The 24,693-nt window shown below is 41.8% G+C and overlaps 1 protein-coding gene across 3 annotated transcripts in view; it reads left to right on the top strand.

Annotated features, from left to right (window-relative positions):
* The window catches only part of LOC132347661 (beta-adrenergic receptor kinase 2), a 121,268-nt gene that overhangs the window by 32,278 nt on the left and 64,297 nt on the right, over positions 1 to 24,693 (top strand). For 2 of the 3 annotated variants that reach the window (XM_059894386.1, XM_059894388.1), the window contains exon 3: positions 24,178 to 24,251. The exons of the other annotated variant lie outside the window; for it this stretch is intronic. In XM_059894386.1, the coding sequence (XP_059750369.1) occupies positions 24,178 to 24,251 (74 nt within the window). The remainder of the gene's footprint in view (positions 1 to 24,177; positions 24,252 to 24,693) is intronic. 3 annotated transcript variants of the gene reach the window in all.

The raw sequence follows: 24,693 nt of genomic DNA, 5'->3' as shown, positions 1-24,693 counted from the left end.
AGTTGTGCAGCCAGCACCACAGTCTAATTTTAAAACATTTCCATGTCTCAAAGAGACACCCTGTGCCCACTTGTAGTCACTTCCTGCTCCCATCCCCAGGCAACCAATAATCTGCTTTCTGTCTCTATAATAATTTTCCTTTTCTGAACATTTCATATGAGTGGAATCTTACAGGCTGTAGACTGTTAGTCTTTTGCATATGGCTTCTTTCATTTAACACCAGGTTTTGGAGGTTGATCCACGTTGTGTGTTCCGGTCTCTCGTTCCCTTTTGTTGCTGAATAATATTCCATTTCATGGATAGACCACATTTTGTTTATCCCTTCGCCAGTTGATGGACATTTGAATTATTCCCACTTTTGGTCTATTACAAACGATGCTGCTGTGTTCACATTCACGTACAAGTGTGGATGTATGTTTTCATTTCTCCTAGGTGTGTAACTAGGAGTGGAATTGCTGGGCTGTATGGTGAATTCATGTTTAACTTTCTAAGGAATCACTAATTGCTTTGTAAATTATACTATATTTACATTCTCACCATCATTTTATGAGAGTTCCAGGTTTGCCATAGCCTCATCAACACTTGCTGTTGTCTTTGATTCCAGCCTTCCTAGTGGGTGTGAAGTGGTGCTTCATTGGGGTCTTGATTTGCATTTCCCTAACAGTTAGTGATATTGGACATGTTTGTGGTGATTAGCCATTCTTACATCTTCTTTGGTGAAATGTCTATTTAAATCTTATGCCCATTTAAAAAATTGATTGTCTTTATTTATGTTATTTATCATATGTATAATTCACAAATACTTCCTCCCAGTCAGTGGCTTCTTTTTCATTTTCTTCATAGTGACTTTTGAAGTACAGAAGGTTTTAATTTTGAAGTCCAGTTTACAAATTTTTAGAATGAATTTTGGTGTCTTATCTAAGAACTTTTTGCCTAACTGAATTCCCCAAAGATTTTTTTCTCTTTTTCTTCTAGAAGTGTTTTAGCATTTTAGCTCTTAGGTCTTTGTTTGATTTTTGAGTTGTCAGTTATAATGGGAGGTAAGGGTCTAAATTCATCTTTTTTTGCATGTGGCTATCTAGTTGTCTGAAAAAAGTTTGTTTTTTTGTTTGAAGAAAAACACGTTTTCTTCCCCCATTGGATTGTCTTGGCACCTTTGTTGAAAATTAATTGACCATAAATTTAAGGACTTATTTCTGGACTCTTAGTTTTGTTCTGTTGATGTATATGTCTGTCCTTATGCTGATTCCACACTGTCTTGATTACTGTAGCTTTATAGTAAGTTTTGAAATCAGGAAATAAAAATCTTCTCACTTTATTCTTTTTTCTTTTTTTTTCCAAAATTGTTTTTGGCTCTTCTGGATCCTTTGCATTTCCATATGAATTTTAGCATCAGTTTTTCAATTTCTGCCAAAAAAAAAAAAAAATCCTACTCAGATTTTGGTAGGGATTTTGTTGAATGTATAGATTTGGAGACAACTGTCATTTTAACAACATTAAGTCTTCCAATCCATGAATGAAATGTCTCTACAGTTGTTTACGTCGTCCCTAATTTCTCTCAGCAGTGCTTTGTAGTTTTCAGTCTTATGTGTCTTCTTAAATTTATTCACAATTATTTTAATGTTTTTGATGCTATTATGGATGAAATTGTTTCTTTAATTTCATTTTTGGTTGTTCATTGCTAGTACATGGAAATAGAATTGGTTTTTGTATGGTGATCTTGTATCCTACAATCTTGCTGAACTAATTTATTAGTTCTAGTAGATTTGTGTATGTGTGTATGTGTGTGAGTTCTTTAGGATTTTCTACATGTAAGATCCTGTCTCTGAATAAAAACAAATTTACTCCTTTCTTTCCAGTCTGGTGCCTTTTCTTTTCGATTTTTACTTTTCACTTTGATTTCTTAAATATTTATTAACGTTGGTCTCAAACATATTTAGCATGATTTCAAAGAACATTCGGGTTGAAAGAATGCATAAATTATATTTGGCATTTGGGGCTAAGGCATAAGAAATATACTTGCCATGGACTTTGAAAAAAAAAGTACGTTTCATTATAAAAAGGATACATTGGAAAGACAGAAATTGCTACCTTACAAAGTTTTTTTTGTTTTTGTTTTTTAATTATTTATTTATTTATTTATTTATTTTTGGCTGTGTTGGGTCTTCGTTTCTGTGCGAGGGCTTTCTCTAGCTGCGGACCACTCGTCATTGCGGTGCGCGGGCCTCACTATCGTGGCCTCTTGTTGCGGAGCACAGGCTCCAGATGCGTAGGCTCAGTAGTTGTGGCTCACGGGCCTAGTTGCTCTGCGGCATGTGGGATCTTACCAGACCAGGGCTCGAACCCGTGTCCCCTGCATTAGCAGGCAGATTCTCGACCACTCCGCCACCAGGGAAGCCCCAAAGTTCTTTTTAAAAGGATTTTCTGAGCAGGCCTGTAGAAAGAAAGATGGACAGAGACATGACATAGAGACCTCTTTTTTTAATTTGGTAATTAATTGTATGCAAAATACAGGACCACAGAAGTACTGAAAAAAAAATAAACGACACAGAAGAAAACATTTTAGGATTACTTTTCTGTCAGTTTCAAGGAACAAAGTTACCAGCCTATTTTATGATTATAAAATTACTGCTCGCAGTGCTTTGTGCTTCAAAACATGGTAGATGGCTAAAATCTGCAAATACTTACCTCTGTGCAACTTCTGACTTGAAGACCAGAGTTAAATGGTAGAACATCGAGCCCTTTTGCATGTGGTCATAGAGAGGGAAATCTTAACCCGGGAACCCCCCTTCAGGCTTCGTTTTCTCTTTTGTTTCCACCTTTGTTTGGAAGAGTTTGTTTGTGTCCCTGTGCAGGGCCTTCCCCAGACAAACAGCCTCCCTGATTGACAGTCACAGACGGCCGCCGTCCCCCCCTGTCTGATGTGTAAAACTTCCTCCAGCTGAGAGCCACCAGCCCCAAAAGAGAAGAAAACCTGAGGCCACATTCAACCCCGCATCAATTATCCATGCCTTTGTGGAGACTTCTAGTGAGGGAAAGAGTTAAAGATCCATTTAAACTTTCAAACAGCAGAGGTAAACACTTGACTAAGCACAGCTAATTGGATTTTCAATTGGAGAGGCCAGGCAGCCACAGGCAACGGGTGGTGAGGAACCCACAGAAATGATGGACCCAGATTCTGCACTTTCAACTTGCATCTCTAAACAGAAATGCCGCCTAGAGAGGAAAGACCCTGAAGAAGAGGGAAAGGCTGTTAGTCCAAACCCCACTGGTAGGCAGTCCTTTGGGCTGACTCCTTATCTGTGTTGGCTCCCACAAGCCTGGGTATTGGCGCCCCGGGTTGGAGACGCCACCTGCCCTGCCACGCAGCCTCTGCGGCTCTGAAAACTGGGGACATCTGAGAAAATTGTGGCAGCTTTCAAAGAGAGTAAAAAGGCTTAAACCAGTCCTATGAGAAATTTAGTTGTCTTTTTTGTTTATTTTAAACCAGTTTATTTGGGCTGGTTTTCCTTTTACAAGACATCATTCAGGTTCTAAGATCAGCCATGATTATCTCTTCCCAGAAAAATTCAGAAGAGCTACACTTTTACTGGAATGGCACAATCCTTTAACATCTGCTAATCACTAGAACTATAGGAACCCTGGCCTGTGACCACCAGACCCTTGATCTGCAGGCTGGCAGCTCTCTCTGATCTTTTAGGTGGTTGCTATTTAATTTTCCCTGAGCTCTTCTGAGCCCGTGGTTGATGGGAATTACTATTGGTTTAAGACAGTGATGGCCACCTGTGTACTAAACACAGCACTAGTGTTTTCTATGCTAGTTAAAATAATGTGACCAAGTTTACCCATCCCCCAAAAAGCAGAGCCTGAATAGGAGGTAGGCACTTCACAACTGCTATTTTCTGTCTGTCACCAGGAAAAGTTAGTGGGGAAATGAGCACGCATCGGGTTTTTTTTTTTTTTTTAATTTTTTAAAAAAAATTTATTTATTTATATTTATTTTTGGCTGTGTTGGGTCTTTGTTTCTATGCGAGGGCTTTTCTCTAGTTGCGGCAAGCGGGGGCCATTCTTCATCGCGGTGCGCGGGCCTCTCACTATCGCGGCCTCTCTTGTTGCGGAGCACAGGCTCCAGACGCGCAGGCTCAGTAGTTGTGGCTCACGGGCCTAGTTGCTCTGCGGCATGTGGGATCTTCCCAGACCAGGGCTCGAACCCGTGTCCCCTGCATTAGCAGGCAGATTCTCAACCACTGCGCCACCAGGGAAGCCCTGGGGTTTTTTTTAATGGAAGTATAGTTGATAGAACGTTGTGTTAGTTTCAGGTGTACAGCAAAGTGATTCAGTTATACATATATATATTCTTTTTCAGATTCTTTTCCATTATAGGTTATTACAAGATATTGAAAGTAGTTCCCTGTGCCATACAGTAGGTCCTTGTTGTTTATCTATTTTATATATAATGGTGTGTATCTGTTAATCCCAAACTCCTAATTTATCCCTCCCCACCTTTCTCCTTCGGTAACCATAAGTTTGTTTTCTATGTCTGTGAGTCTATTTCTGTTTTGTAAATCAGTTCATTTGTATCATTTTTTTAGATTCCACGTATAAGTGATATCATATAATATTTGTCTTTCTCTGTCTGACTCACTTCACTTAGTATGATAATCTCTAGGTCCGTCCATGTAGCTGCAAATGGCATTATTTCATTCTTTTTTATGGCTGCATAATATACCATTGTGTATATATTGATATATACCACATCATCTTTATCCATTCATCTGTGGACGGACATTTAGGCTGCTTCCATGTCTTGGCTATTGTAAATAGTGCTGGAGTTTGTTTTAAAAAAAACATATAAACTATACAATTCCTAGTTAATATATCATGATACTAAAATCCAGAATTTGGGGGCAGTGCACAGGTCTCTGCTTTATGTGCTTTGTTGAATGAGACATTGAGAATCTAATATATTTTAAGTGCTCCACTGGAAATGTCTTATTAAACAAAAAGGCACATAGGGGAGACTAGAACAGCGTCAGGCCACAGAGGACTTTGCACCTGCCACCAGCTCACTCTGCAAAAGGATGGATGTGAAACCCACAGACCTCTGGCTTGCCAGTATCAGACAGCTGTAAGGAGTGTTTACTACTGCCCAGAAGTCTCCAAAATTCTTGGAAGGGGCTACTGGTGATGTTTCAGAGCCATGAGTTTAGATCCCACGGCAAGTGTGGGGAAACCACTCTTAGCCAAAAGGAAAGTCTAGCCAATCAGCCAACATCTGCAACTGACTCAACTTTGTAGCTGTCTCGTTGCCTGGGTCCACATAATTAAGGGAAAATACTACATGCTGTAGCAATATTAGCAAAGCTGGGGTCTTAATATATATTCCTGGAGAGTTCTAAGGACCTAGGAAATATCACCTGTACTGGAAAAGTTGACTGTCAGCGTTTTGAACTGACAGTAGAGGGATGATTGGGCGGTTTTAGGACTTTAGGAGCCCCAAATGCCTGAAATTCCAGGTGGCAGTGCACTGTCATAATATCCCCTGGTTTTAGCTCTTTTGGAAATACCTTTTCTGAGGGTTTTATACATTATCTTTGATTTATTTTAGTATTCCTACTTCTAGTCAAAGTCAAGACCAGGAAATGTAGAGATATGCTATGAGGTGGTTCTCGGGCTTTGTTTGAAATCTACTAAAAATTCCGTCATTCATTCAGTGACTTTCACTGTGTACCGTGCATCCGTGAGTAGTACTGCTATGGGTGCCCCTATGGAGCTGACATTCTTTGTTTAATGTATTTATTTAATTATTTATTTGGCTGCGCTGGGTCTTAGTTGTGGCACGCGGGATCTTTTAGTTGCAGCATGCAAGCTCTTAGTTGTGGCATGTGGGATCTAGTTCCCTGACCAGGGATCGAACCCGGGCCCCCTGCACTTAGCCACTGGACCACCAGGGAAGTCCCTGGAGCTAACATTCTACCGGGGGGTTGGGGGGGGGGGGCGGGAGACAGACCAACGAATACACACTGTCCGCACAGTAGTAAATGTTGTGGAGAACTGTAGAGGCCAGAGGGGGGCAGGGCTTGCCGGTGTGTGCGGCAGTTTCAAATAGGGTGTTTGGAGAAGGCACCACTTATAAAGGGACGGTTGAGGTGTGAGGGCTGAGCCCCTGTGTACTGGGGGGAAGTGGGTCCAGGCAGAGGGCTCAGCAGGGCAGAGACCCTAAGACTGGAACCACGTGGTGGAGGAACAGCAAGGAGGCTGCAGCCAAGGGGCTGAGTGCGAGGGACCGCGAGACAGGTGGGGGGTGGTTGGCGAGGCTTTTTAGGCAATCACGAGGATCTCCACTTTTACTGGTCCTGGGACGGGACACAGGAAAGTTTGAGCACTGGGGCGGCACACCCTGACTCAAGTGCTCACGCAGCATCGTCTAGGTGCTGTGGAAGCCAGAAGCAGGAGATGCTGCAGCGCTCAGCAAGAGATGATCCCGGCTTTGGGACCAGCGGCCAGCAGTGGAGGTGGTGAGAAGTCATCTGAAGATGGGAGGATAGATTTGCAGTGAATTGTGTTGTGGTACAAAAGCGGATGGGAGGCACAGGGGCTTGCAGGGTACCATGTGCTTGGGTTCAGTTGAGGCCAGAAGGTGAAAGAAAGGCTCAGGCAAGAGCCTGAGGGTGTAGGGCGATGACTGTGTTCATGCATCTCGGAATTAAGGTGACTTGCTTGCTTTGCACAGTGGGCTGTCTGCTGAAGAGTATTGTCACACCCGCTCTGTGTTCTGCATGATGCTTTTAGGTCAGCCTTAGAGTTCAGAGCTTTGTCCCAACTCTGCTCACTGATGAACAGAGAAGATTCTTGTGATTTGGTTTCCAAGAGAAAATCCCAGCAAAGTGTGGATGGAGTTGGGGGCAGAGAGAATTGCTTTAGTCCCTCAAAGAGACTGTTCATAACAGTAGAACACAATGAGAGCAACTATGACAGCTTCTTCAAGAAGCACATATTCTTTCTTCCCTTGTAAGATGCACCTACTCTCCAAAGAAATCTTTTTTTCTTTTTTCTTACTGGAAATATTTCACTGCTTTGATTTTTTTTTTTTTAATTCATTGTCTTCAAAGTTTGCTCTTTCAGAATTCATTTGCTTACCATATAATCTATGACTATTTCAGAAGATTGAAATTAGGTTTGTTTTGTGGCTTCTACTTTTAAACCAAGAAGTGGGTTCAGAATTGGTGATGGAAAAGAACTTGAAATAGGATAGCTTATTGGGAACATTGATTTGGGCCCTTTTCTTCTATTGTTACTTTTTAGCTTTTCTCTTTCAGAATATGCCTGATTTCCTTCTCGTGAGATACCACATATCTAAGGATCCAGTTGTTACTTAATTTTTCTTTGTTTACTGATAAATATGCTGTATGCTTTTGTTCTTTTAAAAAGCAATTTTATTGAGGTATAAAACACTCACAATAAAATACATCCAATTTAAGTATAGAGTTTGAGTTTTGACAAAAGTGTGCACCCGTGTACCTGTTACCACAATCCATATATGGACCATTTCCATCACTTTAAAAAGTACACTCTTGCCCGTTTCTAAATAGCTCATCCCAGCCCCAGGCAACCACTGATCTGCTTCTGCGTCCAGTCACAATAGATTATATTTGCCTTTTCCAGAACATCCTATCAATAGAATCAAATCCTATGCACTCTTTTGGGTCTGGCCCCTTTGCCTCAGCACCATGTTCTTCCTTGAGGTTCATTATCATGTTGCTTGTGTCGGGATTTTTGTTTCTTTTATTGCTGAATAGTATTCCAATGTATGGACTTATTAACACACTTCACTTTTCATGGACATCGGGTTGTTTCCAGTTCAGGGAAATTATGAGTAAAGCTGCTATGGATATTTTTCATCAAGTCTTGTTGTGAACAAATGCTGTCATTTCTCTTTGGTAAGTGCCTAGGAGAGGCATTGTTGCATCTCCTGTGATAGGTACACACAGGTTTTTTTTGTTTTTTGGTTGTACCATGCAGCTTTTGGGATCTTAGTCCCCCGGCCAGAGATCGAACCTGTGCCCCCTGCAGTGGAAGCATGGACCCCTAACCACTTACCGCCAGGGAATTCCCAGTACACACACATTATGATTGTTATGTCATCTTGATGAATCTACCACTTTTGTCATGATGAGAAGTCTGTCCTGGTAATAATATATTTGTTCTGACGTCTACTTTGTCTAATATTGTTATAATCACTCGAGCTTTCTTGATATTAGTGTTTGCATGGTATGTCTATTCTCTGATCTCTGCCTTGTAATTAGACTATTTAGACCATTTACACTTAAATAATTACCAATTTAGTTGGATTTAAATCTCGCATGTATTATTTGTTTCCTTGTTGCTTTTTTCTTTTCCAGTCTTCTTTTGGATTGAGTATATCCTAGTAAGTTGTCATCACCACTGGCTTATAATAGCTATATAGCTCTTCATTTCATTTATTTTTCTGGTGTTTCCAGGCACCTCGTCTTCCGTGAACTCCTGGTGCCTTTGCCTCGGCAGGACCACCATGGTCTGCTTGGGTCCCCCTCCCAGCACCACATTTCAGAAAGTGCCTCCAGGCCAAGAGCTGACCCAGCCTGGGGTCCTCCTAGTTTGCTTCCCTTCTTTCAGGGACTATAGCCCCTTCTGTGTCTGAAAACAGTTACTTCATATATTTTGTCCAGTTTTCTGGTTGTTATTGTGGGAGCTTAGGTCCGGCTCTGGTTACCATATTATGTTCTGAAGTGTAATTTTATTTTTGAAATAAAGTATTTGGTTCTTGGCAGGAGAATGTGTTAAATATGTGAAATTGGGACTACTTGTAAAACCCTAGATGCATAACACCATTGTTATAACTTCACAAAGTGATGTAAAGATGGTGATGATCAGTTTCTGGCTTACACGTAGCAGCGCGTGTAAACCTCAGAAGCAGAAGCTTTGAAAAGTTCTGTATCAGTACTGTTTGAATAATAACAGCCCATAATCAAGCCCTTAGGTGCTCAGTGTTCTACATACAGATCTTTTTTAAAAAAAATCGTCTTACGTGTGTGTTTTTAAATTTATTTATTTATTTATTTATTTATTTATTTTTGGCTGCGTTGAGTCTTCGTTGCTGTGCACAGGTTTTCTCTAGTTGCGGCGAGCGGGGGCTGCTCTTTGTTGTGGTGTGAGGGCTTCTCGCTGTGGTAGCTTCTTTTGTTGCAGAGCACAGGCTGTAGGCACGCGGGCTTCAGTAGTCGTGGTGCGTGGGCTTCAGTAGTTGTGGCTCGCGGGCTCTAGAGCGCAGGCTCAGTAGTTGTGGCGCATGGGCTTAGTTGCTCTGCTGCATGTGGGATCTTCCCGGACCAGGGCTCGAACCCGTGTCCCCTGCATTGGCAGGCGAATTCTTAAGCACTCCACCACCAGGGAAGTCCACTACAGATCTTATTTAGTCTTCAAAATGACCCCATGCCGAGATTGGCATCAGCCCCATTTTACAGGTGAGAGGACCTGCACTCAGAGGTGAAGATGCTTCTCACCTGCCTGGCATCTTGTAAACAGTGATGGCTGAACTGAAATTGACCTTACAGAGTTGCGGTCTGCCACTCTCCAGAGCTCAGGCCCTCGGTCACTATCTGAGCTGATTATGTAAACAGATGAAACACCTTAGGAGACAGCAGTAGAGTTCAGGTTAACTAGTGCTGAAACCTCCATTTATGAAGTGGTTATTTTCTTCCTGAAATAGCTACTTCTTGCCAGGACAAAGCAGCACGATTTATTTCCCCCAAGAAGTGGTTTCCAAAAAGCCCTCGCCCTCTCTCCACCTTCTCTTTCTCCTTTGTTGCCTCCCACCTTTCTTCCTTTACTCTTTTTTTCTTTTCTTTATGTGTTTTCCCCCGTCTCCCTCTGTCAAAATAGCAATAAGGGCAACAGCAAAAAAGAATGAAATAAAACCAACCCCAGTTTAATTCATGAAACCACAGAGTGCTAGGCTTAAATGAAACATTAGATTTGTATCTATCCCAGTCCTTTTGTTTTGCCAATCAGGAAACCAAGGAACATTAGCACAAAGAGTTGGTGAAAACCACCCAGCTTGTTGGCTACCATAGGAGCCAGAGTCTAGGGTGTACTGACCATGGGTGGGGTGTGGGGACCATCTGACTCCGGGGTGTCATGAATATGAATCGTGTCTAAGCATCTTATCAGGGATAAGTGGGTAATGAAAGCAGGTGACAGGAAAGAGACTGACTGGGTTATTGCTTAAATTAGTTATTTAGGGAATGTTTCTTTGAGGAAGTGATTTGAAGAAGTGATTGGTTTTGAGAAAGAAAGAGCCCCTGTGAGGATCAGGTGGAAGAGCGTTCTCAGCCGAGAAGGAACAGCATTCTTGGCAGAGGGAACAGCATGGTAATCAGCAGGGGCGGGAAAGAACACAGCAGGTTCCAGAATCAGCCAGAGGCCAAGGTAGGCAGAGAGAGAGGTGGGTAGGAATCAGCGTTTTATTTTACATGTAATGGGAAGCTCTGGTAGGTTTTGACCACGTCCGATTTGTTTTAAGATCATTCCAGCCTCTTTATGGCGAATGAATTATCCAAGTCAAAAGTGGGAGAGTGGAAGCAGGGAGATGAATTTGGAGGCTGCCGCCGTCCAGGAAGTTGGCGGTGCTGGCTTACATCAGACGAGGACAGTGGAGATGCAAGAACGGGGGGGTGGGGTGGATTGAGATTTATTCTGAAGATAAAACCTAACAGGTCAGCTAGTGAACGTGGGGAGTGAGGGAAAAGAAGACTCAAGGAGAACTCAAAGGCCATTTAAGGGATAGTATAATTAGTTTCTATAATGTAGGACAGCGGTCCCCAACCTTTTTAGTACCAGGGACCGGTTTCATGGAGGACAATTTTCCCATGGACTGGGGCAGTGTGGGAGGGGGATGGTTTTGGGATGATTCAAGCGCATTACATTTATTGTGCACTTTATTTCTATTATTATTACAGTGTAACATATAATGAAATAATTATACAACTCACTATAATGCAGAATCAGTGGGAGCCCTGAGCTTGTTTTCGCTTGTCGCTCACTGGTAGGGTTTTGATATGAGTCTGAAAGCAGTTGATTTATTATGGTCCCTGTGCAGTCAAACCTCTCTGCTAATGATAATCTGTATTTGCACCCACTCCCCAGCGCTAGCATCACTGCCTCATCTCCACCTCAGATCATCAGGCAGAGCGCAACCTAGAATCCCTCACATGCGCAGTTCACAGTAGGGTTCACGCTCCTATGAGAATCTGATGCCACCACTGATCTGACAGGAGGCGGAGCTCAGGTGGTAATGCAGGTGATGGGGAGCGACTGTAAACACAGATGAAGCTTCGCTCGCTCGCCCGCCACTGCTCACCTCCTGCTGTGTGGCCCAGTTCCTAACCAGCCATGGACCGGTACTGGTCCGTGGCCTGGGGGTTGGGACCCCTGACTTAGGGGAATGAATACATTCTATAAAGTATATTTCCTTAAATTATTCAAAACTATGAAAGGAAAGGAACTAGTTAATGCACAGAAAGATGAAGTGACCGAGGTAATTGAAACCATCATGTCATCACGTCACCTTCATGCTCTAAACCTGTCCTAAACCCCCACTGCAGGACAAAGTCCCTCTTGTTACTGTCATTCAAGTCACCCAAACTGGCCTCAGTCTTTTTTTTCTTTGTCTTTTTCTTCTAGCGTCTACTCCACCGATGAGTCTTACGCTCTGTCTCCCTCTGTGGGACACCGCCTTCTGGCCTGTGCTTTTCTCAAAGATCCAGCCATTTGGGAATTCCCTGGTGGTCTAGTGGTTAAGACACTGTGCTTCCATTGCCGGGGAGAGGTGCGAGTTTGACACCTGGTTGGGGAACTAAGATCCCACATGCCGTGCGTTACGGCCAAAAAAACCCGAAAAAACAACAACAACAAAAGATCCAGCCATTCAGGGATTAGCTGAACCATGAACAGTCCATTTTCTGATGTTCCTTATGTGCCATTTACTTGGCACTTCCTGTGGCAAATGTAGGATTTCCAGGTGCCTCTTCCGTGCGGTTTCTCTAACTGGAATCCAGATTCCTTAAGACTAAAGATAACCTCTGATGCTGTTTTCCTCTTTGTGACTAGAAAGCATCTAGTTCAGTATTTTATACAGCAGAGGAATTGACTCTTTTTTTTTTTTGTCTTTTTGCTTTAGCGTGAAATCCTTTCAACTGCCGTTACTGTAAAACTCTTATTTGTAGCATTTTGTGTAAACAGTAGGAGTATAGCTATATGCTCTGTGATTATTTTCTCAGCATGAGGAGAGCATTCCAGGGGTGAAGTCATGGCCCACCAGTGATACACCCAGGGTCCCGTCCATCACCTTCGTCGTGGCCCTCGTGGGCACCTGTGCGCTGCTGGGACGAGTGTTAGCATGAGCACCCACAGAAATAGAGGGCTCGGGTGGGCAGCCGTGTTGAGTAGACGGTTCGCGGGAGAGCAGCGGGGTACTGATCCCCGCCACGCACAAAGGGGGGAAGGGACTTCCCACCGCCACATCCCCACTCCTGGCAGAAGGTATAAGGCCCCGAGCGTACAAAATTACAACACGTAAATGCACCATCTAACTTTTAAACATACCTATGTCATTTAATTAACAAATTACTAGAGTCAGCTGGCTACAAGTTAAAATGGATTTGGACTAAGTAATCAGAAACCATCTCATTGCTCTAGTAAGAAATCATTTCATAGTCATGAGATTTCACGTCAAGATATGGCAAGCAACTCCAGCCACCAGTCACTGGAGGTGCCGCAACAGTGGCCTGTGGGCCTTCTTGCCCCAGAGGGTTGGCCGTGGCACTGTCACCACCTGGTGTTCCGCTATCAAGGTTCTACTTTTTTGAGCCTTGAAGGCTTTTGCCGACATCTTCACATTCTGGTAGAAATATTCAGAGCCAGGTGGTAGGCAGGCACTGTTAACACATAGGGGTCAACACTTTGTACCTGTTATGGGTCGGCTTCAGGGATGGGATGAGGATGAAAGGGTCATCTGGGCACAGACGCGGTGGCAGATGAGCATCCTAAGGAAGAGGAAGGAAGGATTCAGCTTTGCCGTGTTGAGAAGAGGCCCGGCTCTAAAAACTTCCGCCCCGGATTTGAGAGCTGAGTTTAATTTTTCATGAAACAATTGCCCACTTATATTAAAAACGATTCCCCAGCAGGCTCTTTGGCATTCCGAAGCTCTCAGCACACGTGAAGCATTGTGTAACTGAGAAATACCTAGCGCTGGGATTCTTCTAGCCAGATCCCTCAGCTTGCCGGATGAAGCCCATCTCCCCCCGCCCATTCAAGCCTCGGTGGTGGGATAAAGGATTCCTTCTACCTTTTCCCCATAGGAACGTGCTCTGTCCAGATTCTTCAATTTCTTTCTTCTCACTCCTTCCTTATCTCCATGGAAATTTCCTGTCTCTGACCACTTGTTCTTTCTCTCGACTCTGTAGCCCATTAATCTCTCCACACCTGGCCTGTACTTTACTTCTTCCCAGAACCATCTGTGGCTATAGCGTGAGCCATACTGATCTTCCCTTAGTAAATTTATCAAATGTTTATTGAGACCATTAAGTCCTGGCCATTGTGCTGAGGATTAGAGAGAAGACCACACAAGAGCAGGCCATTTCCCTCCCAGAGCCCCTGCCTAAACAACTCCTTGGTGACGTCGTTAGAGGTGCATCCTTTCTTAACACTATGCCACTGTGTATTCCCAAGGCCGGCGTCACGTTTAATGGGGAGATACTAGAAGTATTGCCATTGAACGCCAGGAACAGACAAGGAACAAGAAATGGACACATTGATCACGCCGACAGGACCAGTACCCAAGAGGTGGAGGGCCCGAAGGATTCCTTGAGTAGCGGTGCTGAGTAGCAAACCTCAATACAGAGAGCCCTGGACATGCTCGTGAGCAAAGACCTGTAACCCAGGGTAAAAATGGAACCTAAACATGTGAGAAGATTTTCGACTTGATTAAAAATTGGCAAAGCGCAAATTACTCTGAACTATTAATATTTTTCTTAATCTTTCAAATTGTCACAGGATCCAGAAGTTTAATAACACGCTTTTGGTATGGCCGTGGGTTTAAAAACAGGAACTGATGCATTGCCGGTGGGTGTACGAACAGGTACTGCTCGGATGGGGCTAATTTGGCTGGGTCTATTAAAATAACAGAATGTCTATATAACCTTTGGCTCAGGAGTTTCGCTCGGAGGAACGTGTCCTACAAATAGGCTTGAACACATGAGAAATGATGTACGGAGAGGGTTATTTATTGCAGCAATTTTGTAAAAGCAAAATATTTCCTGCAACCCAAATGTTCACCATTAGGAAACAAGTTATGTAACTTCTGACATTCCATCTGCTGGAATAATGCAGCTGTAAGGAGCGGCCAGGTAGCTCTTCGTGACTAGTATAGAAAGATCTCCAAGGTCTCGAGTTATGAAAAAAAGGCTGACGGAGACAGTATGGTAGGAGATAAGAGTTCATCTTTGCGCCTGCCTTTGTGCTGTGTTAGGAGGTAACACAGCGCCTATAACAGAGACCCACACATGGGAGAGTCTCTCTCATCCGTAGCAGTGCAGGGTTAGCAGGAGGCCCCCCTCCACGTGCCGAGCTCTTGCCATGTTGTGGCGCTGGTGTCCCTAGGACTGCGGAGTTTCCTGCATCGAGCTGGGTGAAGGAGTCACATGGATTTCTTAGCACCTGGCCAAGATATAACACACATCACTTCCCTGAAAAGATACAAGGAACCAGTAATAGCCATTACCTTGGAGGTGATGGTGGTGGGTGCGCTACTGGGAAGATGAAGGACATGGACCAGAAGGAAACTTTTCATTTTATACCTTTTTAATTTATTTTTACAATTTTGAGCCATTTTGTCCATTCATAAGATAAAAAGAGATAGTTGCGAGTTAGTGGCCTTGAAAGCACTAAGGACCCAGGGCCGTGGGAGCACAGAAGAGGGATAGCTCCTCCACCTGGCTGGGCTGGGGAGTCCTTCGAAGTTTACTGCATTACGTGATGCTCAGTTGAGGTCCTGAAGGTAAAGTGGCTGTTAACCAGGTCAAGTCTGGAGGGAATGAGAAGGGTGGGGGTGGGGAAGCGGGTGGAGAGATGGTTGGCAGGAAGGGAGCGGGCGCTGAGAAGGAGAGTCTGTTTCAGGTGGAGTGAGGAGCGTCTGTGAAGGCACAGAGGCGTGTTGAGCGACCCGCGCTTGCATCCGGCCATGCTGTGCGGTGGGCGCTGTAGCTCTGGGGAGGTGTGGGGCGGAGCGGGGCGTGCATTGCAGTGCAGGTGTTAGAGGCTGGGTCTTCTCCAGCGTCCTGTGCGATGATGAGTTCAAAAGCAAGGGAACGGCATGGTCAGATCTAGGCAGCAGCACGCAGGACGAATGGGAAAGGAGACTGGACGAATGTTGAGGTGGTCGTGCCGTCATCTAGGAAGCAATGCATCTCTCCCTGCAAAGCGAGTATGGCACTTAACTAATGCAACGCAGTTAGGTATTATCTTTTATGTATGTCTATCAGTACCTCCAATCAGATTGCAATTGCTCTGAGAACCCCTTTATTTACACTTATAGCACCATGACATAAATGCTTATTGGTTGGGCTTCCCTGATGGCGCAGTGGTTAAGAATCCGTCTACCGATGCAGGGGACACGGGTTCGATCCCTGGTCTGGGAAGACCCCACATGCCAAGAAGCAGCTAAGCCCGTGCACCACAAGTCCTGAGCCTGCACTCTAGAGCCCTCGAGCCACAACTACTGAAGCCCGTGTGCCTCGAGCCTGTGCTCCACAACAAAAGAAGCCACCGCAATGAGAAGCCCGTGCACCGCAACGAGGAGTAGCCCCCGCTCACTGCAACTAGAGAAAGCCCACGCGCAGCAACGAAGACCCAATGCAGCCAAAAAAAACCAAAACCAAACAAACAAAAAACTTACTGGTTGATTTTTTTTTTGTTTTAAATAAACCTTTAATGGAATATATGTATAGAAAAGTGCTCAAGTCCAAGTGCACAGCCTCATGAATTATCACCAAGTGAACACACATGCATTAATTGGTTGATTATTATTCTGTTTCTTCCTTGTTAAAATTATGGTTAGACCCAGTGTGTGTGTGTGTTTTTTTTTTAACATCTTTATTGGAGTATAATTGCTTTACAATGGTGTGTTAGTTTCTGCTTTATAACAAAGTGAATCAGTTATACATATGTCCCCATATCTCTTCCCTCTTGCGTCTCCCTCCCTCCCACCCTCCCTATCCCACCCCTCTAGGTGGTCACAAAGCACCGAGCTGATCTCCCTGTGCTATGCGGCTGCTTCCCACTAGCTATCTATTTTACGTTTGGTAGTGTATATATGTCCATGCCACTCTCTCACTTTGTCACATCTTACCCTTCCCCCTCCCCGTATCCTCAGGTCCATTCTCTAGTAGGTCTGTGTCTTTATTCCCATCTTGCCCCTAGGTTCTTCATGACCTTTTTTTTTTTTTTTCTTAGATTCCATATATATGTGTTAGCATACGGTATTTGTTTTTCTCTTTCTGACTTACTTCACTCTGTATGACAGTCTCTAGGTCCATCCACCTCACTACAAATAACTCAATTTCGTTTCTTTTTATGGCTGAGTAATATTCCATTGTATATATGTGCCACATCTTCTTTATCCATTCATCTGTTGATGGGCACTTAGGTTGCTTCCATGTCCTGGCTATTGTAAATAGAGCTGCAATGAACATTTGGTACATGACTCTTTGAATTCTGGTTTTCTCAGGGTATATGCCCAGTAGTGGGATTGCTGAGACCCAGTGTGTTTTACACACCCTCCCCACTTTGTCCTGGCCATGTTTAATCTGTGATGTACACACATACCCTAATTTCCATACTGCCAGCTTTAATCATTGTTCTTTGAGACGTCTTTGGGAAATATAAATCAGGTGGATTGTTGGAATAATATTTCTATTTTAAGTTATTTTAAATCTCACTTTATTTTGTCAGTTTGTTTGTTTACTATTAGATGTGCATTAAATGGTTGTAAGTGAAAAAAATTGACCCCAGTCTGGAAAGAGTACTGGCATGGTGCATAGCCAGAAATTTTTTTCTTTTCCATCATTTCATAATGTTGGTAAAGGCTGAAAGTAATCCCAACTATTGCAAGGGTTTAGATATACTTTTCTTGCCACTGAATTTTCACATTTTCCTCCCAGTCCCAATTTCCTTTGTTCCCTTTTGAAGTAAGAGCCAATTGCTCGGAACATTCTTTGAATTTTTCTTTGGCCACGTTCATTACCATTTGTGCTTTTGTCTACTAGACTGTTAATATTCAGGGCCCCAAATCTCTCCATTATCTAAATGAGTGATCTCATTAATTAATCTAAGACTATTTTGTTGAGCACGTATGTGCTGAATTTAAATTGGAGGTGGGGTAGATAATTTGAATATTTAGAAGACCTATTTACAATTTTGTTACTAATTTTCTTCTGTAAAGTTTTAAGTCAGGAAGTGAAAGTTCTAGTTTGATAAGCAGAGTCAAATAAAAAAATATATTTAAGGTTTGCATGAAGTAGATAAAAATAATTAACTAAATGTTCATTTTGATTTATATTTATTTATTCCTCTTGGGACTTGGAAGAAATGAAAGGGAGAATTATTCATTGGGAATTTAAGTTAGTATTATTCATCTAGGAGGGGCGTGGTGCCCTGTGGGAGTTTTCCGTTTTTACATGTGTATACTTTTTTTCTGTATTTTTGAGTTTGCTTTTCTAGTTATCATTTAAGATTTCCTTTCTTTTCACTTGTAAAGACTCTTGTGTATCCTGAATGTGTCAGACTAGTTGTTTCCAGCCTCTGCATTACCCAGAACCTTTGTAATTACTTATTTTAGTCCCATGCCTCTGTGTGATTTTATCTTCCGTACAAACTTGTGCTTTATGAAAAACATCCTGTAGAGATTGACAACGATGTAAGTGATCATGCATTAGCTTCTGGAAATTTTAGATCCCAATTTGTGATCGACTTAAAGCCAGTATTCAGGAACATTTTTTGAGCCTTATGCCTGGCTTAGCTGTATGTACCCAATCTTATTTTTCTTTCTTCTTTAGCACCAGTTTTTTGTTTGTTTGTTTGTTTGTTTTTGGTGGGGTGGCAGGAAGAGTCAGGTTTATTGAGGTATAATTTAAGTAAAACTCACCATCTACAATGTACAATTCTATGAGTTTTGACAAATGCATAAAGTTGTATAACGACTACCAAAGTCAAGACACAGAGTAATTCATCACCTCCGCAAATGTTCTAGTGCCCTTTATGGTTGACCGCCACACCCCACCCCAACCCCTGGCAACCACTGATCTCGTTGTTCCTATGGTTCCTCCTTTTCCAGAATGACACATAAGTGGACTCATTCAGCATGTGGCCTTTGGGTCTGGTTTCTTTCACTTAGCACAGTGCATTGGAGATTCACTTATAGTGGATGTATCAGTAGTTCATGCCTTTGTCTTGTTGAGTAGCGTTCCATTGTGTGGATACATCACAGTTTATCCAGCCATCAGTTGAAGAACATTTGGGTTATACCCAGTTTTTTGATATTATATATGAAGCTACTACAAGTATCTGTGTTCAGATTTTTGTGTGAACATAAATTTTCATTCCTATTGGGTAAAATACCTAGGAGTGTGATTATTTGGGTTGAATGGTAAATGGATATTTTAACTTTAAAGAAATGTTTTTGAATGAGGCTACATTCCTACTAGCAGTCTATGAGAGTTCCAGTTACTCCACATCCTCTCCTCATCAGCAATGGCATTGTCTCTCTCTCTCTCTTTTTTTTTTTTTTTGCTATTCTAAGAAGTATATAATGATATCTCACTGTGTTTTTAATTTGCATTTTCCTAATGACTAACAATGTTGGACATCTTTTCACATGCTTATTTTACATTTATATATCATCTTTGGTGAAAGTATTCAAATCTTCTGCTCAATTTTTAAAAATACTGGATTGTTTATATTCTCATCATTGGGTTTGAGAATTCTTTGTATACTTTGGATACAGGTTCTTTATCAGATATGTATATTGCAAATATTTTCTCCAAATCTGTGGCCTGTCTTTACTTTCCCTTTGTAAGTAATAAGTAATTTATGGGAAATTACTCTTGAGACTGTGTAAATATTTTGTTCCTTATCAAACTTTTGCCCCCTGGTTTTGGCACCTATTGATTTTCTAACTCCATCATTCCTTCTATAGTTTTTGGTTGGTATTTGATGCTAAGGAAGAGCTTCCCCTTCTTTCCTTTATTCTTCTCCTCCCTTCTTCCTTCTTTCCCCTTCCCTCCATTGTGGAGTCACAGCCCATCAGTCATCCCAGCCAGCACAGTAATTCCCCTCTTTGCCTGTTGATTCAGAGGCACGAGGAGTCCAAAACATTATATATGCTTCTCAGCAAACAGAGCTTCTGGTTGCCAAAATTTGATATTATCAGTCTTCTTAACTCTGCCCTTCTAGTGGTTATGAAGTGGTATCTCAAAGTGATTTAATTTATATTTGCATGATGACCAACGGTATTGAGCCCTTTTAATGTGCTTATTGGCTAGTCATATTTCTTCCTTTGTGAAGTGTTCACATTTTTTGCCCATTCTTTTATTGGGTTGTTTCCTTTTAAAAATTGATTTGTAAGAGGTTTTTTGTTTTTTTTTAATGTATACATAAACGAGATATAGGCCTTTTTCAAATTTGTTTCTTTTTTTCTTTTCCCATTTGGATATAAGTTTTTTCTAGCATTTGTTGAAAAGACTTCCTTTTCCTAATAAATTGCTTTGCTGTCTTTGTAGAAAATAAGTTGAACACATATAAATGTATTTGTGGATCCTCTATTCTGTTTCATGGATTTAGTCTTATGCCAGTACCACACTGTGTTGATTACCATGGCTGTATAATGAGTCTTGAAATTAAGCAGTGTAAGTCCTTGAACTTTTTGCTTCTTTCTCAAGATGTTTTGGGTATTCCAGTTTTTTCGCATTTCCATATACATTTTAGAATCAGCTTGTCAGTTTCTTTAAAAAGCCGATGGGGATTATTATTAGGATTGCATTGACTCCATAGATCAATTTGGGGAGAATTAACATCTGCAATACTGACTCTTCCAATCCATGAACTGACTATATCTTTCCATTTATTTAGATCTTCTTTAATATCTTTCAGTCGTATTATATAGTTTTCCACTTAGTGGCCTTGTATATCTCTTATTTATTTTTTCTTAAGTACTGGTTCTTTTTTGATGTTATTCCAAATGGACTTGTTTCAGAATTCCATCTTAAAACTGTGTGATGTGAGTGTATCTAATGTCATTGATTCTTTTAGCTAAATGACCTTGTATTTTATGGTCATTTATGGATCTTCCTAAATTCACTTATATATTCTAGTAGTTATTTTGTAGGTGGGATTTGTTATATAGTTAATCACGTTGTCTAGGAATAAAATTAATTTTAACTCTTCCTTTTCAATTTTAGTAAGTTTTATTTCCTTTTCTTATTGCACTGGCTAAGACCTCACAATGTTGAATAGAAGGTGTGAGATTAGGCATTCTGGCCTTTTCTAATCTGAAATGCTTTGTACTTTGTTTATCCCACAGCTCAGAGAGGTCTTATTGACATTCTGTTTTATCATTGATCTCAGCATCATATTTAATTCCTTTATATCATTTACAATAAATTACAGTTATTTCATTTGTTTACTACTTTGTTGTCTGCCCCTTACACAAACCCACAAGTCTCTTATGGAAAAACTCTGTCTTCACCAACATATAGCACGGTGACTCTTAGTAGACACTCAGTAAATGCTTTGTCAAATGAGTAAATTTTGGTAGGAACTTTTTGCAGTTATGCAGTCTATCCTCCTTCCCAGTGTTTGAATCTCCTTGGTAAAACCTAGGACAGGTATTATTTCTTACCAGATTTTTTTCATATTTTTCTTTCCCTCTTTTTAATTTTTTAGGTGGTTATATTTCAATTTCCTATAGAAACCACGCATATTTAATGCTTTCAAAAGTTCTTAATTGATCTTTTATAAAAGATAATACAGGGCTTCCCTGGTGGCGCGGTGGTTGGGAACCTGCCTGCCAATTCAGGGGACATGGGTTCGAGCCCTGGTCTGGGAGGATCCCACATGCCACGGAGCAACTGGGCCCTTGAGCCGCAACTGCTGAGCCTGTGCGTCTGGAGCCTGTGCTCCGCAACAAGAGAGGCCGCGATAGTGAGAGGCCCGCGCTCCGCGATGAAGAGTGGCCCTCGCTTGCCGCAACTGGAGACAGCCCTCGCACAGAAATGAAGACCCAACACAGCCAGAAATAAATAATAAATAAATAATAAATTAATTTAAAAAAAAAGATAATACAATTCTTTCTACTAATTTTTTTTTTTTAATTTTTATTTATTTATTTTTGGCTGTGTTGGGTCTTCATTTCTGTGCGAGGGCTTTCTCTAGTTGTGGCAAGCGGGGGCCACTCTTCATCGCGGTGCGCGGGCCTCTCATTATCGCGGCCTCTCTTGTTGCGGAGCACAGGCTCCAGACGCGCAGGCTCAGTAATTGTGGCTCACGGGCCTAGTTGCTCCGTGGCATGTGGGATCTTCCCAGACCAGGGCTCGAACCCGTGTCCCCTGCATTGGCAGGCAGATTCTCAACCACTGCGCCACCAGGGAAGCCCTCTACTAATTTTTGCAAAATATTTTAGTGGCAAATTGGGATAGTTTGCCTTTCCTGGATATTACATACACTCGGAAGTTAATCAGTATTCAGGCAGTTTGCAGTGGTTCAAATATAGAAACAAGGGTAAACACATTCCACAGTTACCTAGTAAGCAGGTGTTGGGTCACTACTTTTTATTCTTTGAAATCTGGAGAAATCGCACCAATGAAGTGAACCAGTTAGGCAAATTATTTCCTTATTTTTGCCCTTTAGCTTTTGTTCTAATCTGAGTAATGCTTCATTTTTTTTTTTTTAATGTAATTTAAGTCTAATGAAGGTAAATTGCATTCAGCCTGGAACACAATGATCTAGGATGTATCCAAAAGGCAAAATATCTTTCTTCTGGCTGCTCCATTTTAACAGCTGCTGTGATAGAAAGTAATGCTTCAGTTTATGTACAGACAGGAGGAAAATACTGTTTTTTTCCCCCTATACGATGTTCCAAATAATTCTTTGGCTTATCTTACACATTGATGATGGAAATTGCATTAAAGAAGTAGGTAACAACATATTAAGTTGGATGTGTATTCATTCAACTCCCTTTCTTCATCCTCCTCCTTCTTTCTTTCCCCTCCCTTCCAATTTACAGGTGGAGATTTCAACAGTCCTCCACCGATAATGGAGAGAATAAATAGACATTCAGTAAGATTTAGAGGACCAGGACAACCCTATCAACCAACTTGGCCTAATTGCCTTTTTACTTTATTTAATGAAACACTCCACCCTATATACTGTTTTTCTTTTTTTTTTTCAAGTACCCTTGGAACATTCACCTAGAGGGACCAAGTTTGGGACCAAAACCAAGTTTCAATAAATTTAAAAGCATTGGAAGTCCTACTGAATGTGTTCTCTGACCACAACAGAATTAAACAGAAATCAATATCCCAAAAATACGTGAAAAAAAACCTCCCAAATATCTGGAAATTAAACTACACATTCCTGAATGACTCATGAGCCAAAGAAGAAATGACAAGGGAAATCGGAAATTACTCTGAAATGAATGAGAACAAAAAGTCAACCTTTCTCTTATTTAAAATAAAAATATTAACATGCAAATCGGTAGAGATTCACATCTTCAGTTCTTCCTACTCATCTGCTTCTTGAATTCCCTACTCCCTCCATATGTTGGCCTCGCTGCAGTTCCTTGACAATATGAGCACAGCCGTGCTCCTGCTGGAGCTGTGCACCCAGCCCCTGTTAGTCTGGTCTTGCCTATTTAACCAAGTAGTCCAAATACCTTTCTTCTAGTTCCACTGAACAAACATTTACCGTTTTCAAAGGTCATGTTCCTGGAAGCATGGAGGGGAATTTATGGGGCAACAACAGACAAGCTCAAGTTATATAACTCTCATGTTAACTTGAATGAAAATCTTGTCAAAGCTGCTTCCTTCCTGTCCTACCTGGGGAGTTCTGATCTACCTTTGCCCAACATTTTAGACTTTTTGTGAGTCTTTCTTCACTTTATTTTTTCTGTGATTTCTGTCTCTCCTAACAATCCTTTAATTGTTTGGACCTTCTCATTGCTTTTGACTTTTCATAGTCTTCCAGTATCTCTGCGCTCAGTCTGGTGTCAGCTTGTCCTCTCCAGCTTCATTCATTCACTGAGGCTTGACTAGGTGCGAGGCATTGAGCTGGCCACTGGGTTTGGTACTGGGGTGGGAGACTTGTAAATCAGATAATTAACCAGGGTGAGCACTTTGGCAGAGGCATGTTGGAAGGGCCATGCAAACAAACATTCTTTCAACACATATTTATTGGCCTCCCACTGTGTAACAGGCACTGTGCAATGGGGGTGGTATCCCGGGCAGAAGGTACTGATTGCTTGAAGATGAGGCGTGGAGTTGTGAAGGAGAAAAGCACCATCTGGGAATGGGTGATCTGCTCTGGCACGAGGTATTTGGTAGGGACTTGGAGGGACTTGAGCTAATAAGTGGTGAGAGAAAAGGCTAGAAAGGTTAGGAAAGTACTTCCTTTTTTTTTTTCTTAAGGGAGTTTTAGTTCTGTTTCTGTGGGCGTAGCATTTATTAGCTCCATGGTGACTCTTACCAACTTCTGTATTACCTGTATCTCTGATTTCTTTGGTTAATCTTCCACTTGTTCTGGTGACCAGTAGCACTAAGTGGTGGTAACCACTAGCACTGTTAATTGTGCATTTTTTAGAAGTGGGAGGGGGGTTGCCAAGAGAGAAGGAACCTCAAAGCAAGGAACTAGGTGTGTGATCCTCTTACTTTACCTGGATTATTTCCTTTTAGGCATTAAGTAGCCTCTTGAAACCCCCTTTTGTATTTTAAGGGTAGGGGAGGAAGAGGTTGAAACAAATGAATTTGAAAACACCCTGTGGGATAAAATTTACATTCATCGCCCACCCTGAAATTTTTTATTCTTTTTCTTTAGGTTTCTTGCTATTTAAAGATTTTTGTTTGAATGAAATTAATGAAGCTGTACCTCAGGTGAAGTTTTATGAAGAGGTAAGAAGTGACTGTTTTATCAATGCTTTTATTTCAAAAGCATATTTAAACTGTACTTTGGAAAATATTAAGACTACTAGATATCTTAGAAATTCGTCAAAAGTAATTAGTACTACAAGATATAGTTTATTAGAGATGCTGACAACAACTATAAAAATCATATTTTTAAAGCTCTATAGTGTTCTGGAATCAGTGAGGAAGAGTTGGACTAAAATTCCAGAGGAGGGAGAATCATTCAGAGGTGCACTGAGCATTACCAGCCATTTTATTTTCTGCAGAAGCTTGCTGATTCTGGACACAGAAGCCGAGGCAGGGGGCTGCTACTGGGTGAAAGAGAAACTAGCAAAGTTTTATGGTCACACATTACTAGAGTGACAAATTGGAGACTTGGTGGGAAAGGGTGGCCTCAAACCCACAGCTGGTTCTCCCAGCAAGACATTGG

The sequence above is a fragment of the Balaenoptera ricei genome, chromosome 14 (genome assembly GCF_028023285.1).
Source record: "Balaenoptera ricei isolate mBalRic1 chromosome 14, mBalRic1.hap2, whole genome shotgun sequence".
In the NCBI taxonomy this organism is placed as follows: Eukaryota; Metazoa; Chordata; class Mammalia; order Artiodactyla; family Balaenopteridae; genus Balaenoptera; species Balaenoptera ricei.
This window is presented reverse-complemented; position numbering and strand designations above follow the sequence as displayed.